At 37.6% G+C, this 18,161-nt stretch overlaps 1 protein-coding gene across 2 annotated transcripts in view; it reads left to right on the top strand.

Annotated features, from left to right (window-relative positions):
- Nucleotides 1–17,919, top strand: part of PXYLP1 (2-phosphoxylose phosphatase 1) — a gene marked incomplete at both ends in the record, with an annotated part of 36,173 nt that extends 18,254 nt beyond the window's left edge. For both annotated transcript variants that reach the window (XM_084292369.1, XM_084292368.1), the window contains 4 exons: nt 2,858–3,019; nt 3,846–3,972; nt 14,265–14,404; nt 16,988–17,919. In XM_084292369.1, the coding sequence (XP_084148495.1) occupies nt 2,858–3,019; nt 3,846–3,972; nt 14,265–14,404; nt 16,988–17,919 (1,361 nt within the window). The remainder of the gene's footprint in view (nt 1–2,857; nt 3,020–3,845; nt 3,973–14,264; nt 14,405–16,987) is intronic.
- Between the last annotated feature and the right edge of the window lie 242 nt (nt 17,920–18,161).

Genomic DNA, 18,161 nt, shown 5'->3' with positions numbered 1-18,161 from the left:
TATGTTATTCCATGTCTCTTGAAAGTAAATACAACATGCAATGGAAGTGGTTGTTTAGGTGTCTGGAGCTTTTTGGTCATTGATAATTTTCTTTGAGAAACCTGTAAATAATTTGAATCATTTAAGTCAAGCATGTTCAGAAAGGAAGACCACATGGTTGTGCCACAGGTAGGTTCAGAGTTAGAAACTCCTTTGTCCTGGACCCTGTGTCAGGTACTTGGAAGTGGACCGAGTGGTGGTACTTGGGGTTGCAAATCTTGTGTCCCTTCTTCCTCCCTGGTATAATCCAAGCTTATTCTCTAAGAAATAAGGGCAATCTTTACCACATATTATGAAGTAATAAATGCAGTTAGTAGCAGCATTTAGAAATTTAGGGGTAGGTACCTTTTTTTTTTTTTTTTTTTTTTCCTAATTACACAACTATTGTTACTCCTAATCTCTAAGACTGTTTCCAGTCCACAAGCTAGTGTTAATGTTGCATCACAAATGTCTGGTTTGACTTCAGAGTGTCCTTTTAGGATGTTTTGTCAGTGGTTTTGTGAACTAAAAATGTGTCGTGATATTCATGTAGGTGCTATTTTGAATGTGCAATTTTAACGTTTTGTTTATTTTCTGTTAGATTCAGTGCTTGTTCTTAAATTTGTCTGGCAGAGTTAAAGTATTTCTTTGACTAGGTTGATTAGAAATAAGACTTGCTATCTGTGAATAAAATATTCTGTGGCATCAATCCTAGGCAGTTGATCCTAATGAGAAAATATGTACGTCTGTGCTGTAGTTAATAGTTTCAATGCAAAAATGTGGTCTGCTCTGGTACTTGTATTTGTCTTTGATCAAAAATTAAGTTCATTATTTTGCTTTTAAATCTCCAAACTGAATTTTAGCCCTTGAGTTCCAAGCTGTTGCTTTTGGGTATGTTGTTTTCTGTCTTCTAAAACAATCTTGGGTCAAAGCTGAGCTATATTAAGCCCATGGGCGCTAAAGCCAGCTCTGTGTTTTTGTGACATTAAGTGAGGAGTAGCAATGTTGTGGGTTGCTATTGAGAAAATTGTTAATACAAAGCTGGAAGTTCTTGCTTATAACCTTTTCTGGCTAGGAAAGTTGACCAATACAACATAACTGCTGTAATTCCCCATTTATACTCTTTAGGCAATGTATTGTAATGCTGTCTATTTGCAGAGGCCAGCAGCTGTTGTAGCGCATTCTTAGGGTTGGGATTTATAAATTTGCTGCAAGCACCCTTCAAGCCATAGTCATCGACCTCTAATGGCTATTGCCAAGGTTCTGTGTTGCTACTAGAGTTTCTTTCAGCGGTGGTTTGCAATGACTTGCAATAATTTACACCCGTCTTAAGTTCTCTGTGGGAGAACTTAAAAAAAAAAATAAAAAAAAAAAAAATGAATCTGATAAATAAATGAATGTTGGAATGACAGCTGAGCCCTACAGCTCAATGTCCAAAGTCAAAACTGCAGCTTAATATTCTTGCCAAGCACAGTCCTGTAGGCAATTATATGCAAAATGTGGAGCAGCTGAAGGAAAAGTTTGAAGTCACTGTGCTTGTGGGTATTAGCCATGTCAACAACACTAGCAAGGGTATGGAAAAATGCTTGAATTCTGGTTTTGGCAGGCAAAGAGTAATCACATTAAACTAGCATATTGTAGTGTAAGAATGAAGAGTCTGTGTTATATTAACAGCTACGTGCTCTTAAATGTGTATGTATTTCACTTCAGTTTACTGCTGTCTTTGGCTTGCTTTGTGCACACAACTCCACCGTAGAACAAATTCACCTCTAGAATAAGGACTGGGAGTCAAGATGCAACTGAGAAACTGAGCCAGAAGAATTAGTGAAATTCTGCTTTGAAATCTGTTCTCTCATCTTTTCTTTCTTTCCTTTATTTAATTTTCCTCTCTCCAAAGAAGATGAATAGTGGTAAAAAACAATAAAAAAAATTCCCTCCTCATTCTCACCTATAAATCTATCCTTGTTCAAATAGCAGAAAATGGTGGTAGTAAGAGGGGGGGGGGGGAAAGGTGTGTTGGGGGGGAGGGCAGGGGCATGCTCATTATCACAAGTATAATTTTGAAAGGCTTGTAAATTAACTAATGCTTTCACATCAGAACAAGCTAAAGAAGCTTTGTCAATAGAACTCCAAATTTATGTTCAGATGCTATAGAAGCATGCTTCTACATGTCTGTATGGTAGCAGTGATATTGCTGTTAATTTCCCTGCTTTGTCTGAGCATTAACTGCGTTTCTTTCTAATGAAATTTGTTATGGTAGTTTCAGTTGCATTTTAATAAATACATTTCTTTAGATAAGTCAGGCTACTTAAGACTGGGAAGGGTAGCCAAATGAGGGGGAGGAATTGGTAGAGAAAATGGTAGGCAATCTAGTCCCTTTGATCTCATAGTCATAGAATTTCCATTACTTTGTTTTCCAGGTGGTTTGCAATATCATCATCATAACTGTGCTGTGTCTTTTGCTTGATGTCCTTCAAATCAGTTTTTAAGTGAAAATTATGGGCCTGTTATGGTACTTTTCTTTCTGTCATTCTCCTAGTGCTTAGTGAGAGACTGACTGAAAAAGCATCTTCATGAGTGCAAAAGGTGGAGTTTTTCTGCAGCCAGATAGATTTCTGTGGTCTTAACCAAGATCGAAGTTGCTAAAGAGTTCTCTGGGGTTGCCTTCTTGATTATGTAAAAACATGAAAAATTCAAAACAAAAAATCTATATTTTAGAGTGGAATCCTTTCATGGAAACCATAGGCATTGTGAATAATTACTTTGTTTTGTTTGTTTGTTTAAAGGCATAGTTCTATATGTCCTTAAGGGTAAATTGTGCATGTTTTGTGTCTTTCAGTACACTTAATCCCGGTCAACCCCATCAAGGAAGATGGGTTGAATCCTAAGAGCCGAAAAAGAATAATGCCTGACTTGTTAACTGAACCTCCTGCAATAGATCCTGTTTACGAAGCTCGTGTTTACTGCAATATTCCTACCATTGCTGAACGCAGCATGGAAGGTAAGCTTTCTGCGTGCAAATGATAATTGAGTGGAAATGATGACTTTGTGCATCATCAGTTCTTCAGTGCTTGAAGCAAGGTACAGCCAATGCCAGCTGGTCAAAGAGTTATGCTAGCACATTCAAAATGCACTGTGCTTTTTTTAATATCCCCTTTGATAATTTGATTTTTGGAAGTGTTTTCTGTTTCCAGTCAATGGTCAACTGGAATTCTAAAATTGGAAAATTGGAAGGGGTGGGAGTGATAGAGGTATTTAATGTTTGAACTAATAATGTTTATTACATGTGAGCTGCACTGCAAATTTTATTATTATTGTCTGAAAAACAATTAACTTAAAATTCAAAAAAAAAAAAAAAAAAAAAAGACAAAACCAACCAAAAATCCCAAACAAAAAGAATGTATTCATGTTGGAACTCCAAACCATTAGACATAGTCACCTTGAAGGCACATTTGTGTTCTTTATGGTGGTTGCAGCACGAGTTCCCTCATGTGCATAGCCCACTAACATAAAATCACAAACTAATATATCAAAAAGCTCCAAATTAAGTGTGCTGCAAAATGCATCATTACAATTAAGGGTCTGGAAAGAAGCATCATAGAAGTGGAGTAGCCTAACTATGTTGGCTGAGACCAGTGCTTGAATAATTTCTTGTATGGCTTTGGGACTTTGGGTGTAGTATGGAGAATGTGCTGAGTACCTAAGTCTTGTATAATTTTTCCTGTGACAAGAACTCATCATCCCTTCTGGGGTTTTTCGTTCATTTTAACACTAATTATACCTATGTTTTTTCTTATATATATATATATATTTTTTTTGTGCTTCAGGTCATGCACCTCATTATTTTAAACTAGTGTCAGTTCAAGTGTTGATTCGACATGGAGATAGGTATCCACTATATGCCATTCCCAAGACAAAAAGACCAGATATTGACTGTACATTGCAGCCTAGCAGGTAAAATTTCTGGCTTATACCATTACTTAATGCATGGTTTGCTTGATAATTATTTTGTTCATCTCCAAGAAACAATTTCTGCAGCTTAAAGCATGGTGTGGCTTCTGATGTTTGTGTATTGTGGTGGATGAAAGTTGGCACGGGGAGGGAAGTTGTGTGACTGGTGTACGGTACTTCCTCTGAAACAGGAACTGTTAATTATTACCAGGTCTGATCAGAATAAATTCCATAAATTTCTATTAAAAAGCCAAAGCTACTTAATTATTTAGGCTACCATTCTTCTTAGATAAGCTTCTAGACACTTCCAAAATGTTATTGCATTGTTTGAAAATATCTCTTCCATTTCAGCTATACGTCTCCTTTTGTGTGAACACAAAAATGTCTGGGTCACTACCACAGGAAAATTGATATTTGTGTTTTCTGATAAGTAAAAGAAAAAGTAATATAAACATAGGTTTTCGGAGTTTCCTCTTAAATTAATGATTTGTCTCAAACTTCCCCTAGGGAAGTGTGAAACAAAAATTTAATGATAAAAATGCAAGTTAAACAAAGTAAACTGCTTGCTATTTGAAAACTGCAGGTGTACTGTAGCTAACATTCTCACACTGTCACACATCTGATACTTGTTTGTCATTAAAATGTCACTTACCTTTCTGTTTCAGTGTATCATGCTTCTGTCCAACATCATATCTTTGTAGTTTGCTGATGCTTGTCTTGATACCTGAATCAGTTTGAGCTTCTTCTAGAAGAACCTCTCTCTCTTGTTTAGAGCTTTTCATTGGTAAAGATGTAGAGCAGAGCAGTAGAAAGCAACAGGACCAAGATTGGCAGCTTGAGTCATCCTAGGTTGCTTGATTACCTGTGTTTTTCTCTTTTTAAGTAGGATATGTGGTATTTTCATTACTTTTGTCCCAATAGAGGACTATCCAGTGAACCTACTGAATGTTTACAGTTGAAGGAAAAACATCAAGAAAAACTATCAGACATTAATAAAATCTCTTGGCAACTTTATACTGCTGCTCACTCAACAGCATCAGGTGTGCAGCTTTCCATGACTGGGAGTTGCATCCAATTTGTGTACCTGCATGCACTACTAAGGGAGAGAGCATAGTGGGCCTCCTGATCTACTGCTATACAAAGCAGTGCTGATATTACCATAAATACCTTTTTTCCCAGAAAAGCATGGAATCTCTTTCTTTAAAGAGAGATGATGTTCTTGCTTTTCTTTTGTAGAATTATTCAGAAGTAGCTTTGCTCTGTCAAGCTGAAAATGTAATGGCATGCTGAAAGTGCTTTTCTGAGTATTAGATATATCAAGTACGTACTTCTTGTCTTGATAAATTAATGGGCCATTTTCCTTAGAATTTCAGTAGCCTCCTATCATCGAGAGCGCTTGTGATTTTATCTTTAAAAAGGTAAAGATAAAAGAAATTGCCTTTGTGAATAAAGATCCTGAAATTTGCAAGGTTGCAGTGCTGTCTTCAGTTGTTGTCAGTGTTCTAATGTTATCCTGGCACATGTAATTGAGAAATAGCTGTATTGCTGACCAAGCTACTGTTGTGGCTGGGGGGTGACCCTACAAAAGCTTGAAAGCTGAGCAGTTTTAACCCGTGTGTGTGCACATACAGAGATGCAAAGTTTCAGTAGCACCTGAGCTGTAATACTCTTCTCCATTTTGTTAGTGAAATTAAGCCTCTATTGAAGAGCTGTGCTTTTAAATAAAAAAATCTTACATGTTTTATGTTTGTTCTTAGTCTTATACAATATTCCATGAATATACACTTCTGTATATAATATATACAAATAAATACTTCTTAAGACTAAAATGGCATGGAAAAGTAGACAGAAGAAATCTGCTTTTTATAGCAAACATGGCACTGGAATTGAGAAGATAAAAATAGCTTCTAATTTTGTTATTTTTAGTGTATATACGTACTCATATTATCTACTGTTTAAAGCAAGTATCAAAGTCTTTAGAAAAGATAGTACTTTTCCAGTGCCTGTCATGAACACAAATATAAAGGACTTTTTTTTCCTGTTATTGAAAAAGTTTTGCATGTATAAAGACCCAAGTCACTTGTAATGTAGTTCAGTTTTTTTTAAAGACCTTTCACCTACTTTTATGTTGACTCTTCTTCTTTATTCATACTTCAACTTCCACCAAATATTTGTTCTGTCAAGAATTGGCATTCTCAAACATCCTCCAAGAGAAGTTTGAATTGATCTGAGAGGTGCCCAACCCCAGCAGTGCTCTGCACCCGCTGCAAGCTCGCTGCCTGCCTGAGATGCAGCACGCCACACCAAGTTTGCAGACAGACATCTGAGCCATAGAGTCGTGTGCCCAACTAATTTATTTAACAAGATGGAAAATGAACAATTTGTTAATAGCTGTGGTAACATTTTTAATGATCCTCCTCTGAGGGGTGAGATTATTTTCAGAATAAAGCACAAAGTTAAGTGGTATGATCCAGGTTCCTTTTGGAGTTCTTAAAGGCTCTGATCCTCTGATCTTACTCGGTATCTGTCATGTTAGAATGTGTGTGAGAAATCTTTATTGCAGAGGTGTGACAACATTGGATGAGTTGCGGTGTTTCTCAGTATTACAGTGCCACATGAGACCTCGGTTTTGTTTTTGTTGGAAAAGCTTTTATAGGTATTTCTGCAGTTTCAGGCAACAACAGCGTGAAAGCCATGCAATCAGGACAACTATCCACAAAAGGGCAAGGCAGTAGTGTAGCTTCTGCCACTGCCAACAAGAGTGGCCAAGTAATGCAGTTAAGAGGGCACAGCCTCAGGATGTGCGGAGGCCAGCAGTATAGATGACCCTGGCTGTTACTAATTTATGAAGCATGAGAAGATCAATGTACAAATCATATATCCACTACCATGTGCCACCAGTAAAAATGAGTAGAGAACAAAAAGACTTTGTCTCCTTGAGAACAAAGTTTATGAATCTCCTGGCTGACTTTGAAAGGACAGCAGAAAGATTAAAGGAGTTGGCTCTGTACCATTGTTTCCTGATGGGTTAAAGCTGACCTTTCTGAATAAAGATACAGTTGTTAAGGCTTCTATCATTATTTTGATGGAATATTTATTATTTTAACATCAGGAAACTATTTGCTGTGTTTGGCTGTTAGGCTTATATTCCTTTATGATGTAAATTTGGTGCTTGATTGTAAATGTATTTATATTGAGAGTGCTACAAGCTATAGAATTGCTACCTTTGAACTGGAGGTTTCTTTATGCTCTATAATTACGTTGAGATGTCTGATTAAAAGTCTGGCTTGTTTAAGCTTTCTGTATGTTAGTTTCAGATAACAGACTGAATATGAGCAGCATACTTCTTTATTCAACTTGGCATTCAGCTGATGGAATTCATTAATTAAGCAGATTATGCTACAGCCCCATGGACTTTTGATGGATATGCAGAATAGCCTTGAGGTCACACTTGGGTTTTGCGAATTATGGATTGTGACATACAAGTGTGGAATGAATATAAGCAAATGGATTAAATGCTTTGGAGATTCCTTCCACCTAAAACTTCAATTAATATTATTTCCATTGTTCTCGATGTAAATTTCCAAGGGGAACTGAATAATACATGTATTCCCCCCACCCTCCAAGAAAAGTATTAGAATGATGTTAGTGAAAATCTGTTTACTGTGGTGTTTGATTTTGAGGGAATAAATTAACCTCCCACTTCCCTTCCCTTTGTACCTTACGTGTTGAGTGTTAGAAATAACAGGTACACTATGTGTCTTCTCTCAGGTTTTTATCTGAGATAGAGGAGAAATGTTTTCTTGAAAATGCTAAAACGATTTCAGAAGACTGCTATAACTTAATAGTATGCTGGGTTAATTGTCATGTTCTTCGAGTTTTAGTAACAAATATTTGAATTTCAGGTTCAATATGAGCATGTCTTGAAACTTGCAAGAAATGAAAGAGGAAAGCATGAGAGAGGCGAGTAGCATATTGTGAGCTAAAGCAGGTGCGGATTTTACGTGGATTGAGGTTAAAGCATGAACCAGACCACAGTCAGGGGAATAAAGATCTCAGGGCCTCTTCTGACTTCTCTAAAGACTCGGAAGAGGAGTGAAGTAGACCAGATCACTGGAAAGTTTGGTATAAAGATGTACAAGCTGCACGACTTCTACAAATAAACAACCCTCCCCCCCCCCCCCCCCCCCCCCCCAAATACTAATGCTGTCTTTAGGATCTCTTCTGCAGACTACTGTAATCCGTTGTTAGTTTTAGTGGCTCTTTTCATTCACTTACATTCTAAAAGAGAAACAGTATAGTCCTCTGACTAAGAATTATTTCGGCTACTTGACCTTCACAGAAGGCACAGAAAACTTCACAGAAAGCTTTTGTTTGGAGTTACAAAAATATTTTTTTTGCCTTTTAAGTGGAAGAGCAAATGGATTTGCTTTTGGTGCAGTTAGCAGATGCAATCCGGCGTGACACAACTACGGGGAGGTGATGTTCATTTGTCGGAAGCTTGGTGTGTCCCTGGCATCCCTTTACTTGCCCAGTGACAGACATGCTGAGGTTTCTGCAGCTCTTTGTCAGAAGATTGGGCCTCTTAGCTCTTGCAAATTCTATGTTTGCTTTAAAAAAAAGTGACATTTGCATAGATAAATGAGATTTTCTTATGGGGAAAAAAAATCTATCTCTAGTGTAATCATGTCCACGACCACAAGTTCTTTGCTGAGGCATGTAGATCTCCTGCACAGTTGCAGAGCGCAATGCTGTCAGAGGACAGCACTGTGCAGTAACAGAGGTAAGAGGAATAAAAAGATTACCTCTCCTCAATTTTGATAAGCATCCGTAATCTGCTAACTGGTCATTTTTTGTTGGATTAACTATTCCATTTTAGCTTTTAAATAAATGACTGTTTAGCAATTGGTCTCAATAATTAGTCTTCTATTGCAATCTCTTTTTTAATCATAACCTTGACAAATGTATTTTGTCTATCTGTAGCACCTGATATGGTGGTGAGGTTATATTATTTGTGCCACTCTTCTATTTTTGTGCAATTATTAAAAAATAAACTGTAGTTGCATGTAGTCTTTTCTAGATAATATCTTTCCACATCTGTTTCTTAAAGACCGTACTTCATCTTAATTAGATTAACCTTGCAATTTTCATAGATCTGTAGCCTCAAATTTGTAGGTGGTTCAAAGGAGTATTAAGCTTAATGAGTCAGAGGACAGATTGAATGCTGTGGTTTGTTGAACATCATGTTTGAAACAAGGCTTAAACTGTACTTCATTATACACAATAGAAATAAGGCTGTGGTTTAGTGCTCCAATAGCTTTGGTAGGAAAGAATGTGAAAGGATTACAATGGATGAAAAACTTTCACAAATAGACAATATAAATCATTGGTAATATATTTTTGAGTGGTCCAGGGACAAATAGCCCTGAGAAGCACAGACTGTTTTCTTCTTGCTCAGTGAACTAACTCCAGTCTGGCATAGGTGATGGAAAATCAGACGTTTGTCTTCATGCTGATTTTTTAAAAATATTTTTAAGTTGTATTTATTTACTTATTAAACAAAGATACCTTTGCTTGGAGAAATGGTTCTACCAAAAAAGGCTTCCATGCACTCAAACAGTCCGAGCACCGCTTTATCTTTTCACTTACACAGGCTCCAGTGTAGCAATGAGGAGATGATGTCATATTTTAATATTAAAGCTTCTTAAGTCCTTTATGAAATAAGATACTTAAATGTTGAATAAGGGTTTAAATATTGGTCCACATTAATGCTAGTGTGTGAAAACTGCACTGTTGAATCTGGGATCTACTCTCCAGTGTTTACTTGAAGGAAAAAAAAAAAAACGAGGTGAATTTAATATTCAAGCAAAAAATAACATCCTCAGTTTTGTTACAGATAAACATTTTATTATGCAATAATGAAGTAAAAGGCAATTTAACATTTGTGAAAAATAGGAAATAAAAATTCAAAACCAGGAAAATGTATGGCTATTACTAGTGATGTTAAATAATAAGCCATTCCCTGTTCTGACAAAATTTGAAATACTTACTGTATTCATACATCCCCAAGTGCAGAAATCTACTGTCATAGTGTCCAGCAAATTACAGTAGGTGTCTTTTTAATCCACTTTTATTTTCTTATAACTTACATGGGAATACAATTTTAAGGATATTTCAGTCTTTTCAACTATACAACTGAGTAATTTTCTTTGCTTGCAGCTCAGACGGTCCCAGCAGTCTGAGCTGTGTTGCCTAGATACTCTGTCTCCTGCGGCATCGGTAAATTGGCCAGTGCAACAGCAGGATTCGTATTCTGGATAAAGGGGAAATTTTGGGGTGGGGATGGGGAGTCATTTGTTAGTTAGTAAGTGGTGTAGCAACAACAACAAAAAATTATTTTTCTTAACAGCAAGAATTGTTTGTTCAGCTTTATGCGGTTAATCAGGAGAATTGCTGGTGTATTCAGAATTGTGTTGCAGATGTGACAATGACATCAGGAACAGAAGTGTACTACAGCCTGAGATGTCTGTCCCATTCAGGCAGAATGGCTCGTACTTCTGTTGTCTGATTTTTTTTTTTTCCCTTAAATATATTTAACAAGTAGTAAGCTTTCATTTTGTGTACAGAAATGTGCCTAACGGTCAATTTTTTAATTTGTTTCTGCTAGCATGTGTTTAACTTGTGCTCACTTTAAATAAATAAATAAAAGCTATGAAGTTAAGCAACTTGCATCTACATACATATATGAAAAGCTATATTAATACATTGGAATGTAAATTTTATCAAGTTCTGGATACTAGTTGGACTTGCCTGACACTTTTTAGAGTGATCTTTTTGCAGTGCACTGATAAATGATTTTCTTCCCTCTTTTTGTTCTTCCTTCCCACAAGTGAGTGCTGATTTTCATCGGTCTAGGTCTGGTTCCAGTGAAATGCAGTTTTTTGTAACTTAAGCAGCAAATGAAGCAGAATGATGGATAGTGCAGCTTTTGTTGTGTTTTGTGTTGTTTTTTTGTTTTGTTTTCTCATGCACGTATTTGCAGAACTTGCTAATTAGGTAAAGCAATAAGGAAAATTGGTTGACATTTTGCTCATGTTTAGAGCTATACGAAGTGCAAAGTTTAACAAATCTAAACTTTTCTGTTGTTCAGCCACAGATGTGCTGTATCTGTATAAGCTTAAAAAGCCTTTTGTTAATGGATTTATTTAATAATCTCAACTTAATTCTTTAATTTTTCACTGCTGGGCTGTGAAAATAGCAAAATGCCCAAGAAGTTGTTTTTAAAATTCACATCTGGAAACTGGATTAAGCTTTGTAATGTGTGCTTTGTACAATAGGAAGCCTCAACTGATGCAGAAGGCAACAAATCCTTTTACATGGCTCTGCTTCTCAAGTATTAATCTTCTTTTGGGTTATTAAAATCATACTATACAGAAGCAGCTGTGAATTTAAAATATAATTTGACTGGTTTTCCTTTTAATTTGAAGTTAAAAAAAAAAAAAAAAATTAAAGAAATCCCAAACTTTTGAATGTTTTCCTCTCATTTTGTTCGTTTAACCCTTGTCTTACTGGCAGTTGTACCAAAATTTAGAATAACATTTTCTTTTCAAGAAGGTTGTAAGTTTGATAGTTGTCCTTTTTTGTTGTTGTTGTTTTCTTCTCTCTCATGAAGGTAAATTAAATACTGGCAAGTTCAAGTTTTATAAAATGGTAAGATGACATAGTTTCAAAGGCCTACCTTTCTGCTGAATGAAGGACTGTTTTGTATGAGATGTCCTGTATATACTTGCTGTGGGCATAGCTATGTAGTAGGTCCTTTCTCATTTAAGAGATTCTTTGTTGGCTCTTCTATGTAAGCATGGAATCAAAATTTGTCAGGACCAAGATATTCAGACACTTACTTACACTTTAGTAGTTGTGTTGCTCCCTCTTGTGGTTTCTGTAGTTCAGGAAGTTTCTTTAGATCTGAGTCTTTTGTATCAAAACAACATATTTCTATCAAATTGTGAATGTGAGAAATAAATATACAGCCCCGACAGCTGTAAAAGTTCTTTGACAAAATTTATTTTTTTTCCAAATTACTTGGAAATTAAAAAAAATAATACTTTTTCCAATTTTCTTGTGAGCAACATCAAAAAACAAACAAACAGATCAATGTTCAGGATAAAAGTCCAATTAAAATTGCAACCATCTGGGACAAAAATGGATTGCTGTACTGTTTCTGATTTAGTTCTACACGAGAGTAAGGAGGTGGCTGTGTACCTCTGCCTGTGTGTGGATAACACAGAACATTTCTTCACAGAGGAGAGGTGAAAAAGGAATAATAGTGTTTAACTGGGGTGGGGAAAGATAGTCTTGAAGTACAATGCTATGTGTATTGTTGTCTGGGGACTTAAGTCATGCATTTTCAATTATTTGTAAAATCTAAGTGTTGACTTTTAACAAATGAAACACTGCTTAGGTGAAGTTCTGTTGTGACAGTGGGGTCAGATTTTTTATTATGATTATTTTCAGTTTAAATCCCTCTTGATTGCATTGTTTGGAGCATTTTTTGCATATGCCATTTTAAGCACCAACAAACTGGAGTCGATCTTGTATTTGAAGGCTGCAAAACAGTTCAGGAGGTCTTAAACATGCTTTCAATGGCTTGGATTCTATTTCAGTGAGTTAACCTGGACTTTTTGCTTGTATCCTCTTTTCCAATTGTATCGTTTCCTTGCATTGTGGGGGCATTTACAGTCAGTTGTTGTTATTACTTTTGCATTAAAATCAATAAACTCAAATACAGGGGTGAAAATCCAGCATTCTCAGGGCAAGGCTATGGAGCTCTGCAATAGCCTTTTCTTCCCAGTCTCTATCAAGCTGTGTTGGGCAAGCCAGCTTTCCGCAATGATTATCTGTGCGTGTGCAAAAAGGGGCAAAGTGGTCACATTGCTGCATTGGTCCTGCCAAGGACCGTGCCAATGACATGCCATGCTGTCTGGGGCACTGGCCAGGTACAGAGGTTTCTTGGTACTCTGTGTTCCCAGGTTCTTTAGGTCATTGCTGAAGTGTCAAATTAGCAAAGGCTCAAACTACTGTTTTGTGGTGTTGTTGTTTTGTTCTTTTAGGGTGTGAAGGAAGCATTTTAAAGAGGCAAATATATGTATATATATATGTATGTATGTATATTTTTCTCATAACATTCTTTTTAGCAAATCCTGTGTTTGAGGAACAATGCAGGAATGAAGTTGTGTTATGTGCTACGGCTGTGCAGAGGGGTGGTTCTGCCTAAGCTGTGCTTTTTTGCTCAGAGGCAGCATTGGCAGTAGGGGAGATGGAATGGATGTTTATGGAGTGCTTGCACAGGCACTTGCAGCGTACTGGATTTGAAAAATTTTGTTGCCATTAATGAGATGGTATTCACGTCTGTAGTCAGAAGTCTGAGTTACATTTGCAGAATGCGGTTTGATCATATGGGCAACTTTAATTACTGCTTTTGAAGTAGTATGTATTCAACAAGGTTGAATAAAATGGACAATTTGGTGTTGCTGTTTCATCAGATTCATCTCTTTATCTCTAATTTTCTATCATGTTTTATCAACCGTGGAGGCTGTGTGAATTAGCTATGTTAAGTAGTCCATAAATATTTTTTTCTTAACCTAGGACCTAGTTTGATTTAATCTTATCCACTTAAGGTGTCCAGCAGTGCTGGACTCTTTCTTCTTGGATAGTAGTACAACCCCCAAAATAGGGGGCTCTATTTTCAGTTGGTGCCACTGGACACTACTTTGCAGGTTTCGTGTGATTGAGGAGGCTACAAGCTTTTCGATTTGAAGCCTGAAGTCTGAGATTGTAGTCAGCATTGTATGTCACAAAACTTGAGAATTCCCACAAGATCGCCTACTTACAGTACTGGTCAGTTGAACCCCTTTAGATTGTTAGTGCTTTTGGCTGTGTCGTTAAAGAAACTGGATGTTTGTTCTTTTTTGCCCCCAAGGATTTAAATTTTTAAAAATCACAAAAGTGTTACTTCTTTCAAAAAAAAATAAAAAAAAAAAATAAAGAAATCATTTTCTGAAAGGTATCATAATTTTAACATGCCAAGACATGTGTCTCCCCATAACTCTTTGGTATTAAGTGGTTAGATTTCTTCTGCATGCTTGCAAAAGTCTTGAGTAAGAGCAGATGTTGTCTCAGTGGGAAATAACATCTCACCATGAAATTTCTGAGCTGACATTCTTAGAATATTTCACTCTCTGAGCTGTTTTTCCATATGCTTTTGGAAGTTTTCACATTTTGGTTTACCTCTTTAGGAAACCCTCTCATCCTCAGCTGGAAGCTTTCATCAAACACATGTCCAAAGGGTCTGCAGCCCAAATGGATGGTACCCTCAGCAGCCTGCCTCGTTACCCTAGCCATTCCTTCTGCGAGATGGGAGAGCTTACGCAGACGGGTAAGTTTCCACATCACCTTTACATTTCACTCTGCTCTGTAAATACAGTCCACTTGAAACCATCTCTCTTATTTTTCTTCATATTGAAATAAATGCTTTTCTGTGGGAAGCCCCTCATGTTGGTCATAGCCTAGGTTTTGCTGGGGTATGAATAAAGTATTAAACTCTACCAGAAAAGTAGTGGCAGTTCTAGAAACTGAACATTATCGTGTAGCCTGCCTGCGTTCTGTTACAGATTGATCACCCTTGACATCTTTTCTAACTTTATTTTTAACAAGTTACAGCAACTTTCATTGATGTTGCCCTCCACCACAAAATTGCTTTGTCACCCGTGTGAAAAATGACATTGCTCCATCCCTCCTGAGGAAGACCTGGTAATTTCCTGCTGATGAGTTAGCGAGTCAGAAGGGCACTGGAACACTTGGTTGCCAGTTTTCATTTGTGATGTGACTGTGTCCACTGCAAGAGATTCAGATGTAGCAGACAAATTTGATGGTTGTATTAGGGAAGGAGAGTAACTATTTCTAACATCTGGTGCTTTTTGCTTTTTTTGCTTTTGCTTTTTTTTTTTCTCCTTAGCTTTATACAAAGTTTCACGAGCATTAAGGAGGCTGAGCTGATATTTGTTGGGCTGCTGGTTTCTGGCCTCTTTATGTATATTTTTACCACAGGAAAATGGAGTTTTTCACTTATATCTGTCATTCCTGATGAACTTAGTTATTGGGAGAAAGGGTAGAAATGCCAGCACTTGAAGCTTTGAGACTTCCTCAGTACTGCTGAGAGAGAGGCTGCTGACCTCTGCTAGTGAATGTGTGCTTCATGCAGTCTGTCCACACCAAGAGAGCAGGGAGATGGGAGGTAACTGGAAGTGCTGCAGTCAGGGAGAGGAGCACATAGAAGGAAGCATGTGAAGAGCTTGGGTTTTTGTGGTGCTGGGCTGTTGGGATTAATGACAGGGACAAGGGGGCTGGGACTGGAGAGGCAGACTGGGAACAGGGCTGTGGTAAAAGGGGCATTTGGGAAGGATCTGGGACTGCTGTCAGCAGATGATGGAAAATATGAGGGGAACAAAAGGTAAGCATGAGAGAGGTATAGAAATAACTCCTTAAGAAACAGATTTGCAGAGGTTACGCAGCTCAGAATTGTTCATATTTTCTACCCAGAATAACCAGCTGAACTGATGATAGAAGTCAAAGTCAGTGTATTTGGTTGCTGCTCTTCTTCTTCTTAATGTATTCACTAGTGCTTCAGAAATAACAAGTGCTTGCCCATAAGCATGAAGAAATATAACTCTTGCACAACTGGACAGAAATGTGATTGTGAAAAGGGTTAATCATATGTTGATTTTTCTCTTCTGTTATGTATGTGAAACTTTGCATTAATGGTACTTTTATCCTGCATCTTTTCAATTTTAACATTGGTCTGTTCCGTTTGATCCCACACCTTGCTGTTAGTCTTTCCCACACCTTAACTGTTAGTCTTTTTTTCCTAAGTACCAGTGGCTGAAGGAGCATATTGCAATGGATCTGAGTAGTCAACAGGTCTAGAGACCAGACAGAATGAAATCAGTGTCGAAGATTTTGGGGGTTACTACCATTTCCCTCTTGCTAGTTGTCTTTCAGAGATTCCCCTATATTTTTGAGTCCAAAAAATGCCTGTCAAATCCTCATGTTCTCTTGCCCCTCTAGAGGAAATACCTGTTAGGCATCAGTGTTAAGTCTTGCAAAGTGACCTCAGGAGGCGTCTTGTGAGATTGCTAAATAACTCCCACTGACATAGCAGGTTGCATGTAAAACGGGGTTCATCACTCTGCACAGCTGGACTGAGGTAGCATTTGGGACTCCTATTGCCTGGAGAAATTTATACAAATGGTCTGGTGTGTAATGGGTTCAGATATATTTGTTGGCTGCTGTGAGAGAATAATCCAAGCAAGGTGTATTCTGGAGTAAGGGTTTTGGTGTAGGAGAAGGATATATGCCCTCCTCCATTCCAGCTGGGGAAAGCCACAGCATTAATAAAGAACTCCCAAGCAATTTGCGTACTTCCTGAAGGAAGATGAGGAAGCCTGATGCCATTGCCACACCTCACTGTACAGTTTTATGAGTTTGTATGCTGGCTTACATTCTGTGTATTCATTTCCTGCCTGCTGGTACTTCCATTGCCTCCTATAAATGCGCAGGGAGCCCAGCATTCACGGCCTGTCTGGAAAGCTGACTCAGGTGCAGTCTGGATCTACTGTCATAACTGTCCTATTTTTATAGTCATGGTACATCCATTTAGTCCTGTGTTTCTAGTCCAAAGAACAAATATTAAACTGCTAAAGATTTAAGCTAATTTTATGGAACTAGCTTTTTCTATCTGCATGTCAGATTAGCTCCTAGAGTCCAAGAGATACTGAAAGAATAGCATGTATCTAATTTCCTGTGGTTTTCATAGTAGTCGAGCACGGGTGAAGTCCAGTTCATAACTTTTTAACTAACCATGCATTTAACAGTAGGACAATAACTGTATTTTTATTTCCTCTAAAACTCAGAAGAATCTAATCATGTGTTTTAACTAATAAAAATGAAAATTCTCTTTCAGGCGTTGTACAGCACTTGCGAAATGGACAGCTATTGCGAGAAATTTATATAAACAAACATAAACTGCTTCTGAGCGACTGGACAGCAAAACAGCTCTACTTGGAGACAACGGGAAAGAGTCGAACCCTGCAGAGTGCGCTGGCGCTGCTCTACAGTTTTTTGCCAGATTTTGACTGGAAGAAAATTTACATGAGGCATCAGTGGAGCACCATTTTTTGTTCTGGAAGCTGCGACTGTCCTATGCGAAACCACTACCTAGAAGAGGAACAGCGCAGGCAGTACAGTTTACGGGTGAAGAACAATGATTTGGAGAAGATATATGTGGATATGGCCAAGATAGTTGGCATTCCCACAAGGCAGCTGAGAGCTTCTAACCCAATAGATTCTCTCTTGTGCTATTTTTGCCACAATGTCAGTTTTCCCTGTACCAAAACTGGCTGCATTGGTATGGAACACTTCAAAGTAATCAAAAGACATCAGTTGGAGGATGAGAGAGAACGACAGGAAAAGAAACTTTATTTCCTGTATGCACTATTGGCCACTCATCCTCTTCTCAACCAGACTGTTAATCGGCTGCAGCGTATTGCAGAAGGCAAGAAAGAAGAAGTATTTGTTCTTTACTCTGCACATGATGTCACGTTGTCACCTGTTCTTAGTGCCTTGGGCATTACAGAGGCCAGATTTCCACGATTCGCTGCCAGATTAGTTTTTGAGCTGTGGCAGGATGGGAAGAGACCCAAAGAACACTTTATCCGCATCCTGTACAATGGTGCTGATGTCACATTCCAGACCTCATTTTGCAAGGATTATTATAAACGTTCCAGCAAGCCAATGTGCCCACTAGAAAAATTTGTTAGCTTTGTCAAGAGGGATATGTTTTTAGTTTTTAACAGCACTAGTTATTATGATGCGTGTCGTAGAAGACCACTGTAGGCAAGGAAAGTGAAAATATTTAACTTCTGTTTAAGTGAAAGTCTGTATTTTGGTTGAGGCACAGTTTGGTCTTGTTGTTTCTTGTACCTGTAAGTACAAAAGGATGTTGCTTGAAACCTTCTTCAAATAGTTTTATTTTCATTCAAACTGTAGGTGGTCTCCAGTAGAAGAACAAATATTGAGGGAGTGCTATGTCTGTGTATGCTCACATATGCTGTGTTAACTGTCATGAACCGATAAAC

Source organism: Netta rufina, assembly GCF_964035555.1.
Source record: "Netta rufina genome assembly, chromosome: 9".
NCBI classification, from domain to species: domain Eukaryota; kingdom Metazoa; phylum Chordata; class Aves; order Anseriformes; family Anatidae; genus Netta; species Netta rufina.
Note: the sequence above shows the minus strand (reverse complement) of the source record. Positions and strands in the feature narration are given on the sequence as shown.